Source organism: Salmo salar, chromosome 28, assembly GCF_965601325.2.
Source record: "Salmo salar chromosome 28, fSalSal1, whole genome shotgun sequence".
Taxonomy (NCBI): domain Eukaryota; kingdom Metazoa; phylum Chordata; class Actinopteri; order Salmoniformes; family Salmonidae; genus Salmo; species Salmo salar.
This window is the reverse complement of record NC_138318.1, coordinates 43,425,001-43,451,647: the sequence shown is the minus strand read 5'-3', so window position 1 is coordinate 43,451,647 and position 26,647 is coordinate 43,425,001. Positions and strand designations below refer to the sequence as shown.

Genomic DNA, 26,647 nt, shown 5'->3' with positions numbered 1-26,647 from the left:
ATTTGGGACCAAACCAACATTTGTTATTGAAGTAGAAGTCCTGGGAGTGCATTCTGACGAAGAACAGGAAAGGTAATAACATTTTTCTTATAGTAAATCTGACTTTGGTGAGTGCTAAACTTGCTGGGTGTCTAAATAGCTAGCCCTGTGATGCCGGGCTATCTACTTAGAATATTGCAAAATGTGCTTTCACCGAAAAGCTATTTTAAAATCGGACATATCGAGTGCATAGAGGAGTTCTGTATCTATAATTCTTAAAATAATTGTTATGCTTTTTGTGAACGTTTATCGTGAGTAATTTAGTAAATTCACCGGCAGTGTTCGGTCGGAATGCTAGTCACATGCTAGTCACATACTAATGTAAAAAGCTGGTTTTTGATATAAATATGAACTTGATTGAACAAAACATGCATGTATTGTATAACATAATGTCCTAGGGTTGTCATCTGATGAAGATCATCAAAGGTTAGTGCTGCATTTAGCTGTGGTTTGGGTTTATGTGACATTATATGCTAGCGTCCCACCTAGCCCATAGAGGTTAAGGCACATGAAAGTTCACCTGCTCCAAAAGCCATTTCTGGCCAAAAACTCATTTACATTTACATAAAAAAATCCAGAGCGACTTACAAATTGGTGCATTCACCTTATAATATCCAGTGGAACAACCACTTGTGTGTTTTTCTCTTCTCAATCTACACAGAATACCCCATAATGACAAAGCAAAAACTCAATTATTTTATAAATAAACAACTGAAATCAGTACTTCGTTGAAGCACCTTTGGCAACAATTACAGCCTCGAGTCTTCTTGGGTATGACACTACAAGCTTGGCACACCTGTATTTGGGGAGTTCCTCCCATTCTTCTCTGCAGATCCTCTCAAGCTCTGTCAGGTTGGATGGGGAGCGTCGCTGCACAGCTATTTTCAGGTCTCTCCAGAGATGTTAGATCAGGTTCAAGTCCAGGCTCTGGCTGGGCCACTCAAGGACATTCAGAGACTTGTCCCAAAGCCACTTCTTCATTGTCTTGGCTGTGTGCTTAGGGTCGTAGTCCTGTTGGAAGGTGAACCTTCGCCCCCAGTTTGAGGTCCAGAGCACTCTGGTGCAGGTTTTCATCAAGGATCTCTCTGTACTTTGCTCCGTTCATCTTTACCTAGATCCTGACTAGTCTCCCAGTACATGCCGCTGAAAAACATCCCCACAGCATGATGCTGCCACCACCACGCTTCATCGTAGGGATGGTGCCAGGTTTCCTCCAGACGTGACGCTTGGCATTCAGGCCAAAGAGGTAAATCTTGGTTTCATCAGACCAGAGAATCTTGTTTCTCATGGTCTGAGTCTTTAGGTGCCTTTCGGCAAACTCCAAGAGGTCTGTCATGTGCCTTTTACTGAGGAGTGGCTTCCGTCTGGCCACTCAACAATAAAGGCCTGATTGGTGGAGTGCTGCAGAGTTGGTTGTCCTTCTGGAAGGTTCTCCCATCTCCACAGAGATCTCCACAGAGGAGATGGTCACCTCCCTAACCAAGGCCCTTCCGCCCCGATTGCTCAGTTTGGCCGGGCAGCCAGCTCTAGGAAGAGCCTTGGTGGTTCCAAACTACTTCCATTTAAGACTGATGGAGGCCACTGTGTTCTTGGGGACCTTCAATGCTGCAGAAATGTATTGGTACCCTTCCCCAGATCTGTGCCTCGACACAATCCAGTCTCGGAGCTTTACAGACAATTATTTCGACCTCATGGCTTGGTTTTTGCTCTGACATGCACTGTCAACTGTGGGACCTTATACAGACTAGAGGTCGACTAGAGGTCGAACTTGAAATCGTCCCTACTTAAATCGGCATGGCTGATTAAATAGGAACGATTTCAAGTTCTCATAACAATCAGTAATCTGCTTTTTTTGGACGCCGATTACATTGCAATCGACGAGGAGACTGCGTGGCAGGCTGACCACCATCAAACTGACCTTGTAGCTGCAAGGAGCCAAGTTAGGTTTATTATTTTATTTTACCTTTATTTAAATAGGCAATGGTGGCAAAGTAATTACAATATACCAATTAAACACTGGAGTGAAATATGTGCAGAAGATGAATGTGTAAGTAGAGATACTGGGGTGCAAAGGAGCAAGATAAATAAATACAGTATGGGGATGAGGTAGTTGGATTGGTTATTTATAGATGGGCTGTTTACAGATGGGCTATCTAGGTAGTTGGATGGGCTGTGTACAGGTGAAGTGATCTGTGAGCTGCTCTGACAGCTGGTGCTTAAAGTTAGTGAGGGAAATATGAGTCTCCAGCTTCAGTGATTTTTGCAATTCGTTCCAGTCATTGGCAGCAGAGTACTGGAAGGAAAGGCGGCCAAAGGAGGAATTGGCTTTGGGGGTTTGGGGGTGACCAGTGAGATATACCTGCTGGAGCGCGTGCTACGGGTGGGTGCTGCTATGGTGACCAGTGAGCTGAGATAAGGCGGAGCTTTACCTAGCAGAGACTTGTAGATGACCTGGAGCCAGTGGGTTTGGCGACGAGTATGAAGCGAGGGCCAGCCAACGAGAGCGTACAGGTCGCAATGGTGGGTAGAATATGGGGCTTTGGTGACAAAACGGATGGCACTGTGATAGACTACATCCAGTGTGTTGAGTAGAGTGTTGGAGGCTATTTTGTAAATGACATCACCGAAGTCGAGGATCGGTAGGATGGTCAGTTTTATGAGGGTATGTTTGGCAGCATGACTGAAGGTTGCTTTTTTACTAGCTAGCAATAGACTTCTCTTACAAAAAACAATCAATCTTCACATAATCACTAGTTAACTACACATGGTTGATGATATTACCAGGTGAACTAGCTTGTTCTGAGTTGCATATAATCAATGCGGTGCCTGTTAATTTATCATCGAATCACAGCCTTCTTCAACTCCGCCAAACGGGTGATGATTTAAAAAGCGCATTCACGAAAAAAAAGCCCAATCGTTGCACCAATAAACAATACCAATGTACCATAAACATCAACGCCTTTCTTAAAATCAACACACAGAAGTATTTTTTTTAAACCTGAAAATTTAGTTAAAATAAATGCATGTTAACAGGCAATATTAACTGGGGAAATTGTGTAACTCTTGTGTTCAGTGCAAGCAGAGTCAGGGTATATGCAGCAGTTTGGGTCGCATGGCTCGCTGTGAACTGTGTGAAGTCCATTTATTCCTAACAAAGACCGTAATTAATTTGCCAGAATTGTACATAATTATGACATAACATTGAAGGTTGTGCAATGTAACAGCAATATTTAGACTTAGGGATGCCACCCGTTAGATAAAATGCATAACGGTTCCTTATTTCACTGAAAGAATAAACGTTTTGTTTTTTAAATGATTGTTTCCGGATTTGACCATATTAATGACCAAAGGCTCGTATTTCTGTGTTATTATGTTATAATTAAATACAGGATTTCATATAGCAGTCTGACTGAGTGGTGGTAGGCAGCAGCAGGCTCGTAATCATTCATTCAAACAGCACTTTACTGCTTTTGCCATCAGCTCTTAACAATGCTTGAAGCACAGCGCTGTTTATGACTTCAAGCCTATCAACTCCCGAGATTAGGATGGCAATACTAAAGTACCTATAAGAACATCCAACTGTCAAAGGTATATGAAATACTAACGGTATAGAGAGAAATAGTCCTATAATTCCTAGAATAACTACAACCTAAATCTTCTGAACTGGGAATATTGAAGACTAACGTTAAAAGGAACCACCAGCTTTCAGATGGAACTTAAACGTTTGCTTTTTTACATGGCACATACTGCACTTTTACTTTCTTCTCCAACACTGTGTTGTTGCATTACTTAAACCAAATAGAACATGTTTCATTATTTATTTAAGACTAAATAGATTTTATTTATGTATTATATTAAGTTAAAATGAAAAAGTGTTCATTCAGTCTTGTTTTAATTGTCATTATTTTTTATATATATATATATATATATATATATATATATATATATATATATATATATATATATATATATATATAATAATAATAATAATAATAATAATATATATTATTATAATAATAATATATATATATATATATATATATATATATATATTATAATAATAAAAATAATAATAATAATAATAATATTATATATATATATATATATATATATATATACACACACACACACACACAAATCGGCCGATTAATCGGTACCGGCTTTTTTTGGTCCTACAATAATCGGTATCGGCATTGAAAAATCATATCAGTCGACCTCTAATATAGGCAGGTGTGAGCCTTTCCAAATCATGTCCAACCAATTTAATTTATCACAGGTGGACTCCAATCAAGTTTTAGAAACATCTCAAGGATGATCAATGGAAACAGGATCCACCTGAGATCAATATTGAGTCTCATAGCAAAGGGTCTGAATACTTATGCAAATAAGGTATTTCTGTTTTTTATTTTTAATAAATTAGCAAATTATTTGAAAAACCTGTTTTCGCTTTGTCATTATCAGGTATTGTGTGTAGACTGCTGAGGATTTCATCCATTTTAGAATAAGGCTGTAACTTAACAAAATAAAGAAAAAGTAGAGGAGTTTGAATACTTTCTGAATGCCCTGTAAGTCTAGTTACCACATGTATTTAAGCTATAGCAAACAGGGAATAGGCCACTTGGCATGGTGCCTTTAACATGATGGCTATAGCAAACAGGGAATAGGCCACTTGGCATGGTGCCTTTAACATGATGGCTATAGCAAACAGGCAATAGGCCACTTGGCATGGTGCCTTTAACATGATGGCTATAGCAAACAGGGAATAGGCCACTTGGCATGGTGCCTTTAACATGATGGCTATAGCAAACAGGGAATAGGCCACTTGGCATGGTGCCTTTAACATGATGGCTATAGCAAACAGGGAATAGGCCACTTGGCATGGTGCCTTTAACATGATGGCTATAGCAAACAGGCAATAGGCCACTTGGCACGGTGCCTTTAACATGATGGCTATAGCAAACAGGGAATAGGCCACTTGGCATGTTGCCCAGCTGTGTGCTCCCTGCGCTACACTGTTGTGTGCTGCCAGACGCCAGCGGTGCAGTCAAGTTCAAATATGTCAAACCATAATTTGTGACATCTCGATGTTGTCACCATCAACGATGGCTGACAGACGAAGCAATCGCTGAAGTGTACTTACTGATGTCAAAGGCATAGAGGACGTTGCAGGCCCCCTCCGTGTCGTTACGACCCCCCCATATGTAGATGGTATCTTCCAGCAGCACGGCAGTGTGACCGTAACGCATGTAGGGGGCATCCCTGGCATGTTCCCTACCACCTGTTCTCACTGGAGGCAGCTTCATCCACCGCAGAGAAACTAGAGAGAGGAGACCGAGACACTGGTATTACTACAGAGAGATACTAGTATTACTACAGAGGAGACCGAGACACTGGTATTACTACAGAGAGATACTAGTATTACTACAGAGAGATGCTAGTATTACTACAGAGGAGACCGAGACACTGGTATTACTACAGAGAGATGCTAGTATTACTACAGAGAGATGCTAGTATTACTACAGAGAGATACTAGTATTACTACAGAGAGATGCTAGTATTACTACAGAGGAGACCGAGACACTGGTATTACTACAGAGAGATGCTAGTATTACTACAGAGGAGACCGAGACACTGGTATTACTACAGAGAGATGCTAGTATTACTACAGAGGAGACCGAGACACTGGTATTACTACAGAGAGATGCTAGTATTACTACAGAGGAGACCGAGACACTGGTATTACTACAGAGAGATGCTAGTATTACTACAGAGAGATGCTAGTATTACTACAGAGGAGACCGAGACACTGGTATTACTACAGAGAGATGCTAGTATTACTACAGAGAGATGCTAGTATTACTACAGAGGAGACCGAGACACTGGTATTACTACAGAGAGATGCTAGTATTACTACAGAGAGATGCTAGTATTACTACAGAGGAGACCGAGACACTGGTATTACTACAGAGAGATACTAGTATTACTACAGAGGAGACCGAGACACTGGTATTACTACAGAGAGATGCTAGTATTACTACAGAGGAGACCGAGACACTGGTATTACTACAGAGAGATGCTAGTATTACTACAGAGAGATACTAGTATTACTACAGAGAGATACTAGTATTACTACAGAGGAGACCGAGACACTGGTATTACTACAGAGAGATGCTAGTATTACTACAGAGGAGACCGAGACACTGGTATTACTACAGAGAGATGCTAGTATTACTACAGAGGAGACCGAGACACTGGTATTACTACAGAGAGATGCTAGTATTACTACAGAGAGATACTAGTATTACTACAGAGAGATGCTAGTATTACTACAGAGGAGACCGAGACACTGGTATTACTACAGAGAGATGCTAGTATTACTACAGAGGAGACCGAGACACTGGTATTACTACAGAGAGATGCTAGTATTACTACAGAGAGATGCTAGTATTACTACAGAGGAGACCGAGACACTGGTATTACTACAGAGAGATGCTAGTATTACTACAGAGAGATGCTAGTATTACTACAGAGGAGACCGAGACACTGGTATTACTACAGAGAGATGCTAGTATTACTACAGAGGAGACCGAGACACTGGTATTACTACAGAGAGATGCTAGTATTACTACAGAGAGATGCTAGTATTACTACAGAGGAGACCGAGACACTGGTATTACTACAGAGAGATGCTAGTATTACTACAGAGGAGACCGAGACACTGGTATTACTACAGAGAGATACTAGTATTACTACAGAGGAGACCGAGACACTGGTATTACTACAGAGAGATGCTAGTATTACTACAGAGGAGACCGAGACACTGGTATTACTACAGAGAGATACTAGTATTACTACAGAGAGATGCTAGTATTACTACAGAGAGATACTAGTATTACTACAGAGGAGACCGAGACACTGGTATTACTACAGAGAGATACTAGTATTACTACAGAGGAGACCGAGACACTGGTATTACTACAGAGAGATGCTAGTATTACTACAGAGGAGACCGAGACACTGGTATTACTACAGAGAGATGCTAGTATTACTACAGAGGAGACCGAGACACTGGTATTACTACAGAGAGATGCTAGTATTACTACAGAGGAGACCGAGACACTGGTATTACTACAGAGAGATACTAGTATTACTACAGAGAGATACTAGTATTACTACAGAGGAGACCGAGACACTGGTATTACTACAGAGAGATGCTAGTATTACTACAGAGGAGACCGAGACACTGGTATTACTACAGAGAGATACTAGTATTACTACAGAGGAGACCGAGACACTGGTATTACTACAGAGAGATGCTAGTATTACTACAGAGGAGACCGAGACACTGGTATTACTACAGAGAGATGCTAGTATTACTACAGAGGAGACCGAGACACTGGTATTACTACAGAGAGATACTAGTATTACTACAGAGAGATGCTAGTATTACTACAGAGAGATACTAGTATTATTACAGAGGAGACCGAGACACTGGTATTACTACAGAGAGATACTAGTATTACTACAGAGGAGACCGAGACACTGGTATTACTACAGAGAGATGCTAGTATTACTACAGAGGAGACCGAGACACTGGTATTACTACAGAGAGATGCTAGTATTACTACAGAGGAGACCGAGACACTGGTATTACTACAGAGAGATGCTAGTATTACTACAGAGGAGACCGAGACACTGGTATTACTACAGAGAGATGCTAGTATTACTACAGAGGAGACCGAGACACTGGTATTACTACAGAGAGATACTAGTATTACTACAGAGAGATGCTAGTATTACGACAGAGAGATACTAGTATTACTACAGAGAGATACTAGTATTACTACAGAGGAGACCGAGACACTGGTATTACTACAGAGAGATGCTAGTATTACTACAGAGGAGACCGAGACACTGGTATTACTACAGAGAGATGCTAGTATTACTACAGAGGAGACCGAGACACTGGTATTACTACAGAGAGATACTAGTATTACTACAGAGAGATGCTAGTATTACTACAGAGAGATACTAGTATTACTACAGAGGAGACCGAGACACTGGTATTACTACAGAGAGATACTAGTATTACTACAGAGGAGACCGAGACACTGGTATTACTACAGAGAGATGCTAGTATTACTACAGAGGAGACCGAGACACTGGTATTACTACAGAGAGATGCTAGTATTACTACAGAGGAGACCGAGACACTGGTATTACTACAGAGAGATACTAGTATTACTACAGAGGAGACCGAGACACTGGTATTACTACAGAGAGATACTAGTATTACTACAGAGGAGACCGAGACACTGGTATTACTACAGAGAGATACTAGTATTACTACAGAGAGATGCTAGTATTACTACAGAGGAGACCGAGACACTGGTATTACTACAGAGAGATACTAGTATTACTACAGAGGAGACCGAGACACTGGTATTACTACAGAGAGATGCTAGTATTACTACAGAGGAGACCGAGACACTGGTATTACTACAGAGAGATACTAGTATTACTACAGAGAGATGCTAGTATTACTACAGAGGAGACCGAGACACTGGTATTACTACAGAGAGATGCTAGTATTACTACAGAGGAGACCGAGACACTGGTATTACTACAGAGAGATACTAGTATTACTACAGAGAGATACTAGTATTACTACAGAGAGATACTAGTATTACTACAGAGAGATACTAGTATTACTACAGAGGACAGAGAGACACTAGTATTACTACAGAGAGATACTAGTATTACTACAGAGAGACACTAGTATTACTACAGAGAGACACTAGTATTACTACAGAGAGATACTAGTATTACTACAGAGAGACACTAGTATTACTACAGAGAGATACTAGTATTACTACAGAGAGATACTAGTATTACTACAGAGAGACACTAGTATTACTACAGAGAGATACTAGTATTACTACAGAGAGATACTAGTATTACTACAGAGAGATACTAGTATTACTACAGAGAGATACTAGTATTACTACAGAGGACAGAGAGATACTAGTATTACTACAGAGAGATACTAGTATTACTACAGAGAGACACTAGTATTACTACAGAGAGACACTAGTATTACTACAGAGAGACACTAGTATTACTACAGAGAGATACTAGTATTACTACAGAGAGATACTAGTATTACTACAGAGAGACACTAGTATTACTACAGAGAGATACTAGTATTACTACAGAGAGACACTAGTATTACTACAGAGAGACACTGGTATTACTACAGAGATATACTAGTATTACTACAGAGAGATACTGGTATTACTACAGAGAGATACTAGTATTACTACAGAGAGATACTAGTATTACTACAGAGAGATACTAGTATTACTACAGAGAGATACTAGTATTACTACAGAGAGACACTAGTATTACTACAGAGAGACACTAGTATTACTACAGAGGACAGAGAGACACTAGTATTACTACAGAGGACAGAGAGACACACTAGTATTACTACAGAGGACAGAGAGATACTAGCATTACTACAGAGAGACACTAGTATTACTACAGAGAGACACTAGTATTACTACAGAGAGACACTAGTATTACTACAGAAGACAGAGAGACACTAGTATTACTACAGAGAGACACTAGTATTACTACAGAGAGACACTAGTATTACTACAGAGAGATACTAGTATTACTACAGAGAGATACTAGTATTACTACAGAGAGATACTAGTATTACTACAGAGAGACACTAGTATTACTACAGAGAGACACTAGTATTACTACAGAGAGACACTAGTATTACTACAGAGAGATACTAGTATTACTACAGAGGACAGAGATACACTAGTATTACTACAGAAAGATACTAGTATTACTACAGAGACACTAGTATTACTACAGAGAGATACTAGTATTACTACAGAGGACAGAGAGACACTAGTATTACTACAGAGAGATACTAGTATTACTACAGAGGACAGAGAGACACTAGTATTACTACAGAGAGACACTAGTATTACTACAGAGAGATACTAGCATTACTACAGAGAGATACTAGTATTACTACAGAGGACAGAGAGACACTAGTATTACTACAGAGAGATACTAGTATTACTACAGAGAGATACTAGTATTACTACAGAGGACAGAGAGACACTAGTATTACTACAGAGATATACTAGTATTACTACAGAGAGATACTAGTATTACTACAGAGGACAGAGAGACACTAGTACTACTTCATAGTTGAGACACTAACATTAAAACAGAGAGACACTAGTATCAATACAGAGGACAGCAACACTATACACTACTGTATTTAATCTATTGAACCAGGCTACTGTATTTAATCTATTGAACCAGGCTACTGTATTTAATCTATTGAACTAGGCTACTGTATTTAATCTATTGAACTAGACTACAGGATTTGATTTATTGAACGAGGCTACATTATCTATTGAACGAGGCTACGTGTCCCAGACCTGCTGTTTTCAACTCTCTAGAGACAGCAGGAGGTGTAGAGATACTCTCTTTATCTCTCTCGGAAGACCTGAGCCCTAGGACCATGCCTCAGGACTACCTGACATGATGACTCCTTGCTGTCCCCAGTCCACCTGGCCGTGCTGCTGCTCCAGTTTCAACTGTTCTGCCTGCGGCTATGGAACCCTGACTTGTTCACCGAACGTGCTACCTGTCCCAGACCTGCCGTTTTCAACTCTCTAGAGACGGCAGGAGCGGTAGAGATACTGTGAATGATCAGCTATGAAAAGCCAACTGACATTTACTCCTGAGGTGCTGACTTGTTGCACCCTCGACAACCACTGTGATTATTATTATTTGACCCTGCTGGTCATTTATGAACATTTGAACATCTTGGCCATGTTCTGTTATAATCTCCACCCGGCACAGCCAGAAGAGGACTGGCCACCCCTCAGAGCCTGGTTCCTCTCTAGGTTTCTAATCTCCACCCGGCACAGCCAGAAGAGGACTGGCCACCCCTCAGAGCCTGGTTCCTCTCTAGGTTTCTTCCAAGGTTTTTGGCCTTTCTAGGGACTTTTTCCTAGGGAGTTTTTCCTAGCCACCGTGCTTCTTTCACATGCATTGCTTGCTGTTTGGGGTTTTAGGCTGGGTTTCTGTACAGCACTTTGAGATATCAGCTGATGTAAGAAGGGCTTTATAAATAAATTTGATTTGATTACTGCATTTCATCTATTGACCTTGGCTACACAATTTAATCTATTAAACAAAATCAAACAGGTAAAGGACATACACACATTAACACACATTAACCTGACCTGAGTTTTAGTGATTTAGGGAGACAAATCAAACAGGTAAAGGACATACACACATTAACACACATTAACCTGACCTGAGTTTTAGTGATTTAGGGAGACAAATCAAACAGGGAAAACTCTGGTCAGGATAATGTGTGTTAGTGATTCAGGCCTAGAGAAGACAGTAATATCAGAAAGAATATATGAAGATGAACTGGTTTCTATATAGTTTCCTGAACTACTTCCTTCACAGTACCATTTCCATCAACCCACCTGTGTTGAAGACGTCTACCTGTGTTGAAGACGTCTACCTGTGTTGAAGACGTCTACCTGTGTTGAAGACGTCTACCTGTGTTGAAGACGTCTACCTGTGTTGAAGACGGCTACCTGTGTTGAAGACGGCTACCTGTGTTGAAGACGTCTACCTGTGTTGAAGACGTCTACCTGTGTTGAAGACGTCTACCTGTGTTGAAGACGTCTACCTGTGTTGAAGACGTCTACCTGTGTTGAAGACGTCTACCTGTGTTGAAGACGGCTACCTGTGTTGAAGACGTCTACCTGTGTTGAAGACGTCTACCTGTGTTGAAGACGGCTACCTGTGTTGAAGATAGCAGAACTTTAGAAAGTCTATAACAGTAACATACCTGTGTTGAAAATGTGAACATCTATCTGTCTCAGCGTCTCGTAGTCCTCTCCAGAGCAGTACCCTCCGAAGGAGAACACCTTGTGTCCCACGGAGACGGCAGCATGGTTCACCCTCCGCGGCCCTCCTTCCAGGTGGGTCGTCCAGCGTAACATCCCACACTAACAGCGTTCCGCTAGCAGCTAGAGCTCCAATAGCACCGCTCCTCACCTGTCCTCCTCTCGGCTCCCTGGCAGCCTGTCACCCTGTACTAGTCCATTACCCTCTCTTCTGCTGTCACTCCATCCACCCTCAAACAGACCTGGGGAAAGAAAGAAACACAAAGACAGAGGTCAGAGTCGTAGGAGAGATCAGAGAGAGGACAGAATAGTAGGAGAGATCAGACAGAGAGATCAGAGTAGTAGGAGAGCTCAGACAGAGAGATCAGAGTAGTAGGAGAGATCAGACAGAGAGATCAGAGTAGTAGGAGAGATCAGACAGAGAGATCAGAGTAGTAGGAGAGATCAGACAGAGAGATCAGAGTAGTAGGAGAGATCAGACAGAGAGATCAGAGTAGTAGGAGAGATCAGATGTAGAGGAGAGGTCAGATGTAGAGGAGAGATCAGATGTATAGGAGAGGAGAGGTCAGATGTAGAGGAGAGGTCAGATGTAGAGGAGAGATCAGATGTAGAGGAGAGATCAGATGTAGATGAGAGATCAGATGTAGAGGAGAGGAGAGATCAGATGTAGAGGAGAGGTCAGATGTAGAGCAGAGATCAGATGGAGAGCAGAGATCAGATGGAGAGCAGAGATCAGATGGAGAGCAGAGATCAGATGGAGAGCAGAGATCAGATGTAGAGGAGAGATCAGATGTAGAGCAGAGATCAGATGGAGAGCAGAGATCAGATGGAGAGCAGAGATCAGATGTAGAGCAGAGATCAGATGTAGAGGAGAGATCAGATGTAGAGGAGAGGTCAGATGTAGAGGAGAGGAGAGGTCAGATGTAGAGGAGAGGTCAGATGTAGAGCAGAGATCAGATGTAGAGGAGAGATCAGATGGAGAGCAGAGATCAGATGGAGAGCAGAGATCAGATGGAGAGCAGAGATCAGATGTAGAGGAGAGGTCAGATGTAGAGCAGAGATCAGATGTAGAGGAGAGATCAGATGTAGAGCAGAGATCAAATGTAGAGCAGAGATCAGATGGAGAGCAGAGATCAGATGGAGAGCAGAGATCAGATGTAGAGGAGAGGTCAGATGTAGAGCAGAGATCAGATGTAGAGGAGAGATCAGATGTAGAGGAGAGGTCAGATGTAGAGGAGAGGAGAGGTCAGATGTAGAGGAGAGGAGAGGTCAGATGTAGAGGAGAGGAGAGGTCAGATGTAGAGCAGAATCAGATGGAGAGGAGAGATCAGATGTAGAGCAGAGATCAGATGTAGAGCAGAGATCAGATGTAGAGCAGAGATCAGATGGAGAGCAGAGATCAGATGGAGAGGAGAGATCAGATGTAGAGGAGAGGTCAGATGTAGAGGAGAGGAGAGGTCAGATGTAGAGGAGAGGAGAGGTCAGATGTAGAGCAGAGATCAGATGTAGAGAAGAGATCAGATGTAGAGGAGAGGTCAGATGTAGAGGAGAGGAGAGGTCAGATGTAGAGGAGAGGAGAGGTCAGATGTAGAGCAGAGATCAGATGGAGAGGAGAGATCAGATGTAGAGGAGAGGTCAGATGTAGAGCAGAGATCAGATGGAGAGGAGAGGTCAGATATGAAAGGAAACGGTTAGGCCTAGCTCTAACAGAAAAGGACACTGAGTAGGACGACGCAGCATGCAGACAGAGGGGAACTCCGCTCTGCTGTTGACAGCTCCTCAGGACCCTGCATTATCTCCGCTAGGAGGTGGTCACTACGGTTGGGCGGTATCTATATGTTCATACTGTCAGACTGTTTCTCTACCATACAGGGGTGTTCGGTATTAACGGAATTGCACACAAGGGCCGGTATTTTTTTTCGTTTTTTTTTTTTTTCACACAAAACAATTTAGGCAGCATGGATCTCGATCCAAGACGGGATTGATTGTCTCTCCTGTAACCAAGAAGCTTGATCTTGACATCTAGCCGCTTGGCTAGCAAGTTAGCAAACCAAATACATAGTTGGAGCCCTGAGCTGAATATAACTTATTTGACAAATCTTAGATAGTTAACTTATAGTTATAAGCAGTGACGGAGCAATCAGCCCCCGCGAGACAAGGGAGCCCCCATCTCAAATGATAAAAAATATATATATATATTACAGTGCATTCGGAAAAAATTCAGAACCCTTTACTTTTTCCACATTTTGTTAGGTTACAGCCTTATTATAAAATGTATTAAATTGTTTTTTTCACCTCATCAAACTACACACAATAATGAAATATCACATTTACATAAGTATTCAGACCCTTTCCTCAGTACTTGGTTGAAGCACCTTTGGCAGTGATTACAGCCTTGAGTCTTCTTGGGTATGACGCTACAAGCTTGGAACACCTGTATTTGGGGAGTGTCTCCCATTCTCCTCGGGGCGGCAGGTAGTCTAGTGGTTAGAGCGTTGGGCCAATAGCCAAATGGTTGCTAGATTCAATCCCCGAGCTGACAAGGTAAAAAATCTGTCGTTCTGCCCCTGAATAAGGCAGTAAACCCACTGTTCCTAGGCCGTCATTGAAAATAAGAATTTGTTCTTAACTGACTTGCCTAGTTAAATAAAGGTTAAATCTAAAATTCTCTGCAGATCCTGTCAGCTCTGTCACGTTGGATGGGGAGCGTTGCTGCACAGCTATTTTCAGGTCTCTCCAGAGATGTTCGAGTCTGGGCTCTGGCTGGGCCACTCAAGGACATTGAGAGACTTGTCCCAAAGCCACTCCTGAGTTGTCTTGGCTGTGTGCTTAAGGTCACTGTCCTGTTGGAAGGTGAACCTTCGCCCCAGTCTGAGGTCCGGAGTGCTCTGGAGCAGGTTTTCATCAAGGACCTCTCTGTACTTTGCTCCGTTTGTCTTTGCCTCGATCGAGACTAGTCTCCCAGTCCCTGCCTTTTATTTATGTATTATATTAAGTTAAAATAAAAGTGTCCATAGTTCATTCAGTATTGCTGTAATTGTCATTATTACACACACACACACACATATATATACACACACAAATCGTCCGATTAATCGGTATCGGCTTTTTGTGGCCCTCCAATAATCGGTATCGGCGTTGAAAAATCATATCGGTCGACCTCTAATATAGGCAGGTGTGTGCCTTTCCAAATCATGTCCAACCAATTGAATTTACCACAGGTGGACTCCAATCAAGTTGTAGAAACATCTCAAGGATGATCAATGGGAACAGGATGCACCTGAGATCAATATTGAGTCTCATAGCAAAGGAGCTGAATACTTTATGTAAATAAGGTATCAGTTTCCTTTTCTTATACATTTGCAAACATTTCTAAAAACCTGTTTTCACTTTGTCATTCAAATCAAAATCAAATCTTATTGGTCACACACAGTTAGCAGATGTTAATACGAGTGCAGCGAAATACTTGTGCTTCTAGTTCTGACAGTACCACCCACCATCAGGTGGTGTAGGTGTCCTGGAGGGCAGGTAGTTTGCACCCGGTGATGCGTTGTGCAGACCTCACTACCCTCTGGAGAGCCCTACGGTTGTGGGCGGAGCAGCTGCCGTACCAGGCGGTGATACAGCCCGACAGGATGCTCTCAATTGTGCATCTGTAAAAGTTTGTTAGGGTTTTGGGCAACAAACCAAATTTCTTCAGCCTGCAGAGGTTGAGGAGGCGATGCTGCGCCTTCTTCACCACGCTGTCTGTGTGGGTGGACCATTTCAGTTTGTCAGTGATGTGTACGCCAAGGAACTTAAAACTTTCCACCTTCTCCACTGCTGTCCCGTCGATGTGGATAGGGGGCTGCTCCCTCTGCTGTTTCCTGAAGTCCACGATCATCTCCTTTGTTTCGTTGAGTGAGAGGTTATTCTCCTGACACCACACTCCGAGGGCCCTCACCTCCTCCCTGTAGGCCGTCTCATCATTGTTGGTAATCAAGCCTACCACTGTAGTGTCGTCTGCAAACTTGATGATTAAGTTGGAGGCGTGCATGGCCACGCAGTTGTTGGTAAACAGGGAGTACAGAAGGGGGCTGAGCACGCACCCTTGTGGGGCCCCTGTGTTGAGGTTCAGAAAAGTGGAGATGTTTTTTGTACCTTCACCAGCTGGGGGTGGCCCGCCAGGAAGTCCAGGATCCACAGGGCGGGGTGAGACGCAGGGTGTTGAATGCTTAGCTATAGTCAACAAACAGCATTATTACATAGGTATTCCTCTTGCTCAGGTGGGAAAGGGCAGTGTGATGGCAATTGCATCGTCTGTGGACCTGTTGGGACGGTATGCAAATTGGAGTGGGTCTAGGGTGTCAGGTAAGGTGGAGGTGATATGATCCTTGACTAGTCTCTCAAAGCACTTCATGATGACAGAAGTGAGTGTTACGGGGCGATAGTCATTTAGTTCAGTTCTCTTTGCCTTCTTGGGTACAGGAACAATGGTGGCCATCTTGCATCTGGAGTCAGCAGACTGGGAACGATTGAATATGTCCGTAAACATTCCAGACAGCTGGTCTGCACATGCATTATGGGGTGTGTAGATTTTTAGAATGTATTTCTTCATTAATTAAATAAATGTAACGTAACAAAACGTGGAAGGGGTCTGAATACATTCCAAATGCACTGTGTGTGTGTGTGTGTGTGTGTGTGTGTGTATATATATATACATACACACACACACACACACACACACACACAGTACTAGTCAAAAGTATGGACACCTACTCAGTCCAGGGTTTTTATTTGTAATATTCTCTACATTGTAGAATAAGTGAAGACATTAAAACTATGAAATCATGTAATAACCAAATAAGCATTAAACAAATCAACATATTTTATATTTGAGATTCTTCAAAGTAGCCACCCTTTGCCTTGATGACAGCTTTGCAGTCTTGGCATTTTCTCAACCAGCTTCATGAGGTAGTCACCTGGAATGCATTTCAATTAACAGGTGTGCCTTGTTTAATGTTAATTTATGGAATTTATTTTACATTACTCCTAAAGTGTTGAGTCAATAAATTGTGTTGTGACAAGGTAGGGGTGGTATACTGAATATAGCCCTATTTGGTAAAAGACCAAGTCCATATTATGTCAAGAACAGTTCAAATAAGCAAAGAGAAACGACAGTCCATCGTTACTTTAAAAGAGATGAAGGTCAGTCAATACGGAACATAAATACAACCCAAATCACTCTAGAACAGCAAATCCATACCACAACTTGTATTGCACACCAAATCAAAGTAACCAAGATTTATTGACCAAAATAACCATTTCAGATGCAACAAAACAGCTTTTGGTAAAGGTGGTACAGAGCACCAAACAACAACTCCTGTCTTCAAGTCTTTATAGACGGATAGTCATATCTTGTTGGGGAGAGCTGCTCTTAACCTGCAGGAAAATACAATGTCAGTACGTATCAAACAAAGCAATAACAATACCACCTCTAACTTGCTCTTTTCTTGTACCTTAATTCTGAATAGCTCACCTGAAGCAGAAAGCCTGCCGTCCATGAGGGCTTTCTGTTTGACATGAATCAGTTAAGCACTCTGTCCACATGGGAAGAAAGGAACATTGTATGGGTCTTGTTCCTTTTTGCAATGCTCTCACTCTCTAATTGCTGGGTGACAGCTAATGTCTTCCATCCTCGTATCCTGTCAAAAGAAAAAAATAGGACATGTTCATTACACAATAACTATCAAAGCACATGTAAAAGGAAGACGCAGATAAGCATCCAGTCTTACCTCAGACTATCCATGAAGAGGTCAGCAGTCAGACAAGTCCAGTCTACTCTGCAGCACGAGGTTGGCATCCTGACCAATACATGCATCAGCTATTTATCAAATTTATTTTAGGCGCGCATATATAAAAATCACACACAGTCAAAAGTTGACACCTACTCATTCTAGGGTTTCTTAATTTTCACTATTTTCTATTAAATAACATATGGAATCATGTTGTTTGCAAAAAAGTGCACGCAGAGGAGACTGCCTGAATCAGGCCTTCATGGTCGAATTGCTGCAACGAAACCACTACTAAAGGACACCAATAAGAAGAAGAGACTTGCTTGGGCCAAGAAACACAAGCAATGGACATTAGACCGGTGGAAATCTGTCCTTTGGTCTGATGAGTCCAAATTGGAGATATTTGGTTCCACCCGCCGTGTCTTTGTGAGAATGAGAGTAGGTGAACGGATGATCTCTGCATGGCACACTTAACCAGCATGGCTACCACAACATTCTGCAGCGATACGCCATCCCATCTGGTTTGGGCTTAGTGGGGCTATCATTTGTTTCTCAACAGGACAATGAACCAACACACCTCCAGGTTGTGTAATGGCTATTTGACTAAGGAGAGTGATGGAGTGCTGCATCAGATGACCTGGCCTCCACAATCACCCCGACCACAACCCAATTGAGATGGTTTGGGATGAGTTGGAATGCAGTTAAGGAAAAGCAGCCAACAAATACTCAGCATATGTGGGAACTCCTTCAAGACTGTTGAAAAAGCATTCCAGGTGAAGCTGGTTGAGAGAGTGCCAAGAGTATGCAAAGCTGTCAAGGCAAAGGGTAGCTCCTTTGAAGAATCTAAAATATATTTTGATTAGTTTAACACTTTTTTGGTTACTACATGATTCCATGTGTGTAATTTCGTAATTTTGATGTCTTCACTACTTTTCTACAATGTAGAAAATTGAAAAATAAACAAAAACCCTTGAATGAGTAGGTCTCCATTTTTGACTGGGTCTGTCTATATAAAACACAGTTGAACTTGTTTTTCAACTCCACAAATTTCTTGTTAACAAACGTATCGTTTTGGCAAGTCGGTTAGGACATCTACTTTGTGCATGACAAGTCATTTTTTCAACAATTGTTTACAGACCGATTATTTCACTGCATCACAATCCCAGTGGGTCAGAAGTTTACATATACTAATTGAGTGTTTGGTAGCGTTGCCTTTAAATGGTTTAACTTGGGTCAAACGTTTCAGGAAGCCTTCCACAGGCTTCCCACAATAAGTTGGGTGAATTTTGGCCCATTCCTCCTGACAGAGCTGGTGTAACTGAGTCAGGTTTGTAGGCCTCCTTGCTCACACACGCTTTTTCTGTTCTGTCCACACATTTTCTATAGGTTTGAGGTCTGGGCTTTGTGATGGCCACTCCAATACCTTGACTTTGTTGTCCTTAAGCCATTTTTCCACAACTTTGGAAGTATACTTGGGGTCATTGTCCATTTGGAAGACCCATCTGAGACCAAGCTTTAACTTCCTGACTGATGTCTTCAGATGTTGCTTCAATATATCCACAGTTTTCCTGCTTCATGATGCCATCTATTTTGTGAAGTGCACCAGTCCCTCCTCCAGCAAAGCACCCCCACAACATGATGCTGCCACCCCCGTGCTTCACGGTTGGGATGGTGTTCTTCGGCTTGCAAGCCTCCCCCTTTTTCCTCCAAACATAACGATGGTCATTATGGCCAAACAGTTCTATTTTTATTTCATCAGACCAAAAAGTACGATCTTTGTCCACATGTGCAATTGCAAACCGTAGTGTGCCTTTATGGCGGTTTTGGAGCAGTGGCTTCCTCCCTGCTGAGCGGCCTTTCAGGTTATGTCAAAATAGGACTCGTTTTACTGTGGATATAGATACTTTTGTACCCGTTTCCTCCAGCATCTTCACAAGGTCCTTTGCTGCTGTTCTGGGATTGATTTGCACTTTTCGCACCAAAGTACTTTCATCTCGAGAGACAGAACGTGTCTCCTTCCTGAGGGGTATGACGGCTGCGTGGTCCCATGGTGTTTATACTTGCGTACTATCGTTTGTACAGATGAACGTGGTACCTTCAGGCGTTTGGAAATTGCTCCCAAGGATCAACCAGACTTGTGGAGGTCTACAATTTTTTTCAGAGGTCTTGGCTGATTTCTTTTGATTTTCCCATGATGTCAAGCAAAGAGGCACTGAGTTTGAAGGTAGGCCTTGAAATACATCAACAGGTACACCTCCAATTGACTCAAATTATGTCAATTAGCCTATCAGAAGCTTCTAAAGCCATGACATCATTTTCTGGACTTTCCAAGCTGTTTAAAGGCACAGTCAACTTAGTGTATGTAAACTTCTGACCCACTGGAATTGTGATACAGTAAATATTAAGTGAAATAATCTGCCTGTAAACGATTGTTGGAAAAAGTAGATGTCCTAACTGACTTTCAAAAACTATAGTCTGTTAACAAGAAATGTGTGGAGTGGTTAAAAAATGAGTTAATGACTCCAACCTAAGAGTATGTAAACTTCCGAATTCAACAGTATATATATATATATTTTTTTTTTTAATGTAACATTTAGATGGTCTATTTAAAAACAAAAAAATGCACAGAAAAGACCAGAATGAAGTATTAAAATGCTTTGCTTGCTTACCTCAAGTAGAAAAAAAACATTTGTAAATCCTCCAGGTTTGACAGATTGTCGTTTTTTTGTCTTGCATCAACTGTGAGTTGACTGAAGAATGTTCCATGAATAGAGAGAGGACGCGTCATGGATTTAACCCACTAACATGGACATTGAGGACTTCCACTAGGGGTGTGAATGTTTTAATGTTAAAACGTTTAAACGAAGTTGGGATCCTTAACGTTAAGAAAAATCCCTAACCGTTTTTTTCCCCCCACTTAATTAAAAATCACAGTGCAGTTATCACATAAACATTTTTTTAGCGTTCTAGCCGACGGGCTATAAAGGCCTGGGGGAAGTTGTATAATTCAAATAAAACCAGAGAGGAAGAAGTGGACAACTTTAGGCTACTTAGTGAATTTGCAAAGCATGCAAGACATTGCGAGATGCAGATTTACCAAAACATGAGCAGGCCTTCCTCTCCCTCACACTGGCCTCGTGCTCTTCACTAATGGTGCCAGTGTGTGTTCAGTCTTTGGTCTGTTGAGTGTAGAATATCCTAGCCTATTCATGGCACTGATGTCTTCGGGCCAGAGTAGCATACAGTTCATTTCTGCCTCATGAAATGACAGTAGGCTACCAGTAGCCATTATCGCGTACGCTTTTCAGACATAATGTAACGTGGCCCGTTGAAAGCACCTCGGCTACGGCATGTCTGTCTCTTAGGGTAGGCTACACTACGGGTTTTTTTTAAAAGCAGACAAAACATTCTCTAGTGATTTAAATGACATTTGACTTCATGTAAAGTCCATTACTAGGCAACCAGAACTGTCAATCAATCTTGAGCTGCTGTGTGCAGCTTGCACGAAGACCAATCTCCTAAAAAAGTACATCAAAGTTTGTTAAATACCGTGACTTACCAAGACATTTAGTAGAAATAAAACACATCTAGCTATCATACTATAAAAACAACGGTATAGAAAACACAGCGGCGACATTTGTTGTTATCAAGGAAACCCTACAGTACATTTTACACATTGTTGAATTAATTAATGGAGAAAAAAAAAAAAAAAAAAAAATATTTTAATAAATTTTCTAAATTCCAAAGAAACGCCTGAAACTGGACACAGACATTTAAGAAGATACGTTTGAGAAGGAAGATAGCATTGCCAAGTTAAAGTTGGTTGAAAATTAACCTATCCTGTAAGGGTAAAGGAGAATCACATCTATAACTCTGGTCCTCTCTCAACCAGTGTGTGTGCTGTTCCACTCACCTCTAACCTTAAACAGCGCTCATAAATAAACCCTCAGAGGACCCTTCTATTTCCAGATGAACTCATGGAGAAAGGCCCCTACCACAGGACACATGCTAAAGCATTACTACCTACTGATTTCAGAAAATAATATGGTTCCTTAGGTATCTAGCTAGCATGATTGTGAGAAATATATGATCTAGCCAGATAGCTGCTAGCTAAGATTTGAGTTTCTATAACTAGCTGGCTAAAAGTCTGTCAAAGCAGCTACCAATGAGAGCATACTACAAAGCAGAATCAATGAGTTAGCCACCTAACATGCCTAAATATGACATTTTTATTTAACCTTTATTTAACTATGCAATCAATTGGCATGGTCTAATTAACCCTAACCCAAATACATAAGTTCATATTTCTTAATTAATCAGAAAATCAATAGTTCTTGATGATTGTTTAACTTTTTATTTATTTATTTGTTTTATTTCACCTTTATTTAACTAGGTAGACCAGTTGAGAACAAGTCCTTTATTTAACCAGGTAGGCAAGTTGAGAACAAGTTCTCATTTACAACTGCGACCTGGCCAAGATAAAGCAAAGCAGTTCGACACACAACAGAGTTACACATGGAATAAACAAAACATACAGTCAATAATACAGTAGAACAAAAGAAAACAAAAGGTCTATATACAGTGAGTGGAAATGAGGTAAGATAAGGGAGTTAAGGCAATAAATAGGCCATGGTGGCGAAGTAATTACAACATAGCAATTAAACACTGGAATGGTAGATGTGCAGAAGATGAATGTGCAAGTAGAGATACTGGGGTGCAAAGGAGCAAGATAAATAAATAAATAAATACAGTATGGGGATGAGGTAGGTAGATGGGCTGTTTACAGATGAGCTATGTACAGGTGCAGTGATCTGTGAGCTGCTCTGACAGCTGATGCTTAAAGTTACTGAGGGAGATATATTTTTTGCAATTCGTTCCAGTCATTGGCAGCAGAGAACTGGAAGTGAGATATACCTGCTGGAGCACGTGCTGCGGGTGGGTGCTGCTATGGTGACCAGTGAGCTGAGATAAGGCGGGGCTTTACCTAGCAGAGACTTATAGATGACCTGTAGCCAGTGGGTTTGGCGACGAGTATGAAGCGAGGGCCAACCAACGAGAGCGTACAGGTCGCAGTGGTGGGTAGTATATGGGGCTTTGGTGACAAAACAGATGGCACTGTGATAGACTGCATCCAATTTGCTGAGTAGAGTGTTGGAGGCTATTTGATTGGTGACATCACCGAAGTCGAGGATCGGTAGGAAGGTCAGTTTTACGAAGGTGTGTTTGGCAGCATGAGTGAAGGATGCTTTCTTGCGATATAGGAAGCCGATTCTAGATTTAATTTTGGATTGGAGATGCTTAATGTGAGTCTGGAAGGAGAGTTTACAGTCTAACCAGACACCTAGGTATTTGTAGTTGTCCACATATTCTAAGTCAGAACCGTCCAGAGTAGTGATGCTGGACGGGCGGGCGGATGCGGGCAGCGATCGGTTAAAGAGCATTTAGTTTTACTTGCATTTAAGAGCAATTGGAGGCCACGGAAGGAGAGTTGTATGGCATTGAAGCTCGTCTGGAGGTTTGTTAACACAGTGTCCAAAGAAGGGCCAGAAGTATACAGAATAGTGTTGTCTGCGTAGAGGTGAATCAGAGACTCACCAGCAGCAAGAGCAACATCAAAGTTAGCTGGCTAACTCATTGCTCCTGTTTTGTAGTGTACCAGTGCTGCTAGCTGACAGATATAGCTAGCTAAGTAGTTAATGTAGCTAACGTTACCTGGCTAGAGTAGCTAACCAGCCAACTAGGTTTATTTTACTGATTAAATAAAATGTCCACACATTGGAATAATACATTTAAAAACATCTTCTGAATAATAATGTTCATACATCTTTATAATGTCCACACAGCTTATTTGACGACTATAGTAACGCCAGTACGAATAAACTGTCAACTATGCAAATGTTCCTAGCTAACTAATAACTTCTAGCTAGTTAGCTAGCTAAGTTCTCTCAACTACAGCTAGTATGCTAGCTATCTGTTAGCAAAACACCTCATACTGTATCAATAGAAGCCAGATAGCTTAGAAAAGTTACGTTGCGCTAACCCGCCAGCTAGCTTCGTAAACCAGCTAGTTAGCCAACTTAAATAGCTAACATTAACCTTAGTTCGGATATAGCTAACGTTAGACAACATTGAACGTGACTAAAACTAGTTAGATAGGAAACGTATATAAAACTTTGGCCAACTGTAAAGTAGCTTCTTTGGGGCTAACTAACGTTAGCAATACCGTTGGGCTAGCTAAATAGACAGCAATCCAAACGGTGGTACGCAAACTTGGCAGCTAACGACCCACACGAGAGCTATTAAACAATTGAAATCACCAACTTCAGATATACATGTATTAATCAAAGCTGTCACTCAGAGTATACGCAAACATGTATGTTTGTTAACCGACATTACCTTGGAAGCTGGATCCACTCTCTTCTCGGCCCTCGAAAAGTAATGTTTACAACTTCTTCTTCTATGAGGTTGAACTTCTTCTTCTTCTTCTTCTTCTTCTTCTTCTATGAGGTTTAACGGCGGTTGGCATTCAATTTGTTGCATTACCGCCACCTACTAGACTGGAGGACAACTCCCTTATACTTTACTTGAAAAATAAAAATGTGCTAAATAAATAGGCTACCATTTATTTATTTATTTGTATTTATTTCACCTTTATTTAACCAGGTAGACTAGTTGAGAACAAGTCCTTTATTTAACCAGGTAGGCTAGTTGAGAACAAGTCCTTTATTTAACCAGGTAGGCTAGTTGAGAACAAGTCCTTTATTTAACCAGGTAGGCTAGTTGAGAACAAGTCCTTTATTTAACCAGGTAGGCTAGTTGAGAACAAGTCCTTTATTTAACCAGGTAGGCTAGTTGAGAACAAGTTCTCATTTACAATTGCGACCTGGCCAAGATAAAGCAAAGCAGTTTGAAACATACAACAACACAGAGTTACACATGGAATAAACAAACATACAGTCAATAATACAGTAGAACAAAAGAAAACAAAAGGTCTATATACAGTGAGTGCAAATGAGGTAAGTTAAGGCAATAAATAGGCCATGGTGGCGAAGTAATCACAATATACCAATTAAACACTGGAATGGTAGATGCAGAAGATGAATGTGCAAGTAGAGATACTGGGGTGCAAAGGAGCAAGTTAAATAAATAAATACCATCTAACACTATACTCACAAATTTCAAAATTATACAAAATAAAATTAACACCCTCCTACTCCACTAATTAAATGTATTTATTCTTACCTTATTCCATCACCCTGAAAGGATGGGACATCACCAGTTAACACACCCTGTTACTCTTTCTATTGTCAAGTCTCCCACACACCCAAATACCTCTCTGCAGCTGCCACCACAACCTCAACTTCCGTTCCATCCCAGCAGTACAGTTGATAACCATTGCTATAAATGCTAAAAATCCAATCTTACTGAAACTTATTTCACATTTTGCCCTATCCCTCTGTACTGGTATATCTCCACTACTCTCACCACTCCTCCCCTTAACCCATCTTCCTGTACTTTCTTAACTGCCTCAGCATAGGACACCTTCTGTACTACTCTAACCCTGGAAAGCTCAACCTCAACCTCGCATGGGACATTTCTGATCCCCAGCTCCATGGGCACCCCTACAATTAACACATACCACTACTTTCCCCAATGCTACACATTCCTTTGTCTCGTGCCCTTCTGCACATTTCTCACACCTTGGACCCTCCGTCCTACACACTGCTGCCACCTGCCCATCAGCTGGACGCCTGTAACATCCTAATGTATTCAGAACATACGCTCTACAGGATAACTTATATATCCTAACTTCACCTTGTCAGGCAAAGACTCATCTTCAAAACTCAAACGAACAAACAATGAGACAGACAGGCAGACAGACAGACTGACAGACAGACAGGCAGACAGGCAGACAGACAGACAGACAGACAGACAGACAGACAGACAGACAGACAGACTGACAGACAGAAAGGCAGACAGACAGACAGGCAGACAGGCAGACAGACTGACAGGCAGACTGACAGACAGAAAGGCAGACAGACAGAAAGGCAGACAGACAGGCAGACAGGCAGACAGACAGACAGACTGACAGACAGACAGACAGACAGACAGACAGACAGACAGACAGACAGACAGACAGACAGACAGACAGACAGACAGACAGACAGACAGACAGACAGACAGACAGACAGACAGGCAGACAGACAGACTGACAGACAGAAAGGCAGACAGACAGAAAGGCAGACAGACAGGCAGACAGGCAGACAGACTGACAGGCAGACTGACAGACAGAAAGGCAGACAGACAGAAAGGCAGACAGACAGGCAGACAGGCAGACAGACTGACAGGCAGACTGACAGGCAGAAAGGCAGACAGACATACAAACCGACAGACAGACTGACAGGCAGACTGACAGACAGGCTGACAGAAAGGCAGACAGACATACAAACCGACAGACAGACTGACAGGCAGACTGACAGGCAGACAGACAGGCAGACAGACATACAAACCGACAGACAGACTGACAGGCAGATTGACAGGCAGACTGACAGACAGACAGACAGACAGACAGACAGACAGACAGACAGACAGACAGACAGACAGACAGGCTGACAGAAAGGCAGACAGACATACAAACCGACAGACAGACTGACAGGCAGACTGACAGACAGACAGACAGGCTGACAGAAAGGCAGACAGACATACAAACCGACAGACAGACTGACAGGCAGATTGACAGACAGAGAGTCAGACAGTAAGACAGGCAGACAGACAGACAGACAGACAGACAGACAGACAGACAGACAGACAGACTGAGAGTCAGACATGCTGTCAGACAGACAGAAAGACAGGCAGAAAGACAGATATAAC

At 41.8% G+C, this 26,647-nt stretch overlaps 1 protein-coding gene across 6 annotated transcripts in view; it reads right to left on the bottom strand.

The window, feature by feature from the left end:
- The window catches only part of klhdc3 (kelch domain containing 3), a 95,195-nt gene extending 70,897 nt beyond the window's left edge, over positions 1-24,298 (bottom strand). For 4 of the 6 annotated variants that reach the window (XM_045710416.2, XM_045710418.2, XM_082970606.1 and 1 more), the window contains exons 1-3: positions 24,173-24,298; positions 11,945-12,244; positions 5,180-5,356 (exon numbers count right to left, since the gene is read on the bottom strand). In XM_045710416.2, coding sequence (XP_045566372.1) covers positions 5,180-5,356; positions 11,945-12,098 — 331 coding nt within the window. In that variant the 5' untranslated portion in view covers positions 12,099-12,244; positions 24,173-24,298. Of the gene's footprint in view, positions 1-5,179; positions 5,357-11,573; positions 11,870-11,944; positions 12,245-24,172 lie in introns of those variants that run through there. The other 2 variants (XM_045710420.2, XM_082970607.1) reach the window with 2 other exon arrangements.
- Between the last annotated feature and the right edge of the window lie 2,349 nt (positions 24,299-26,647).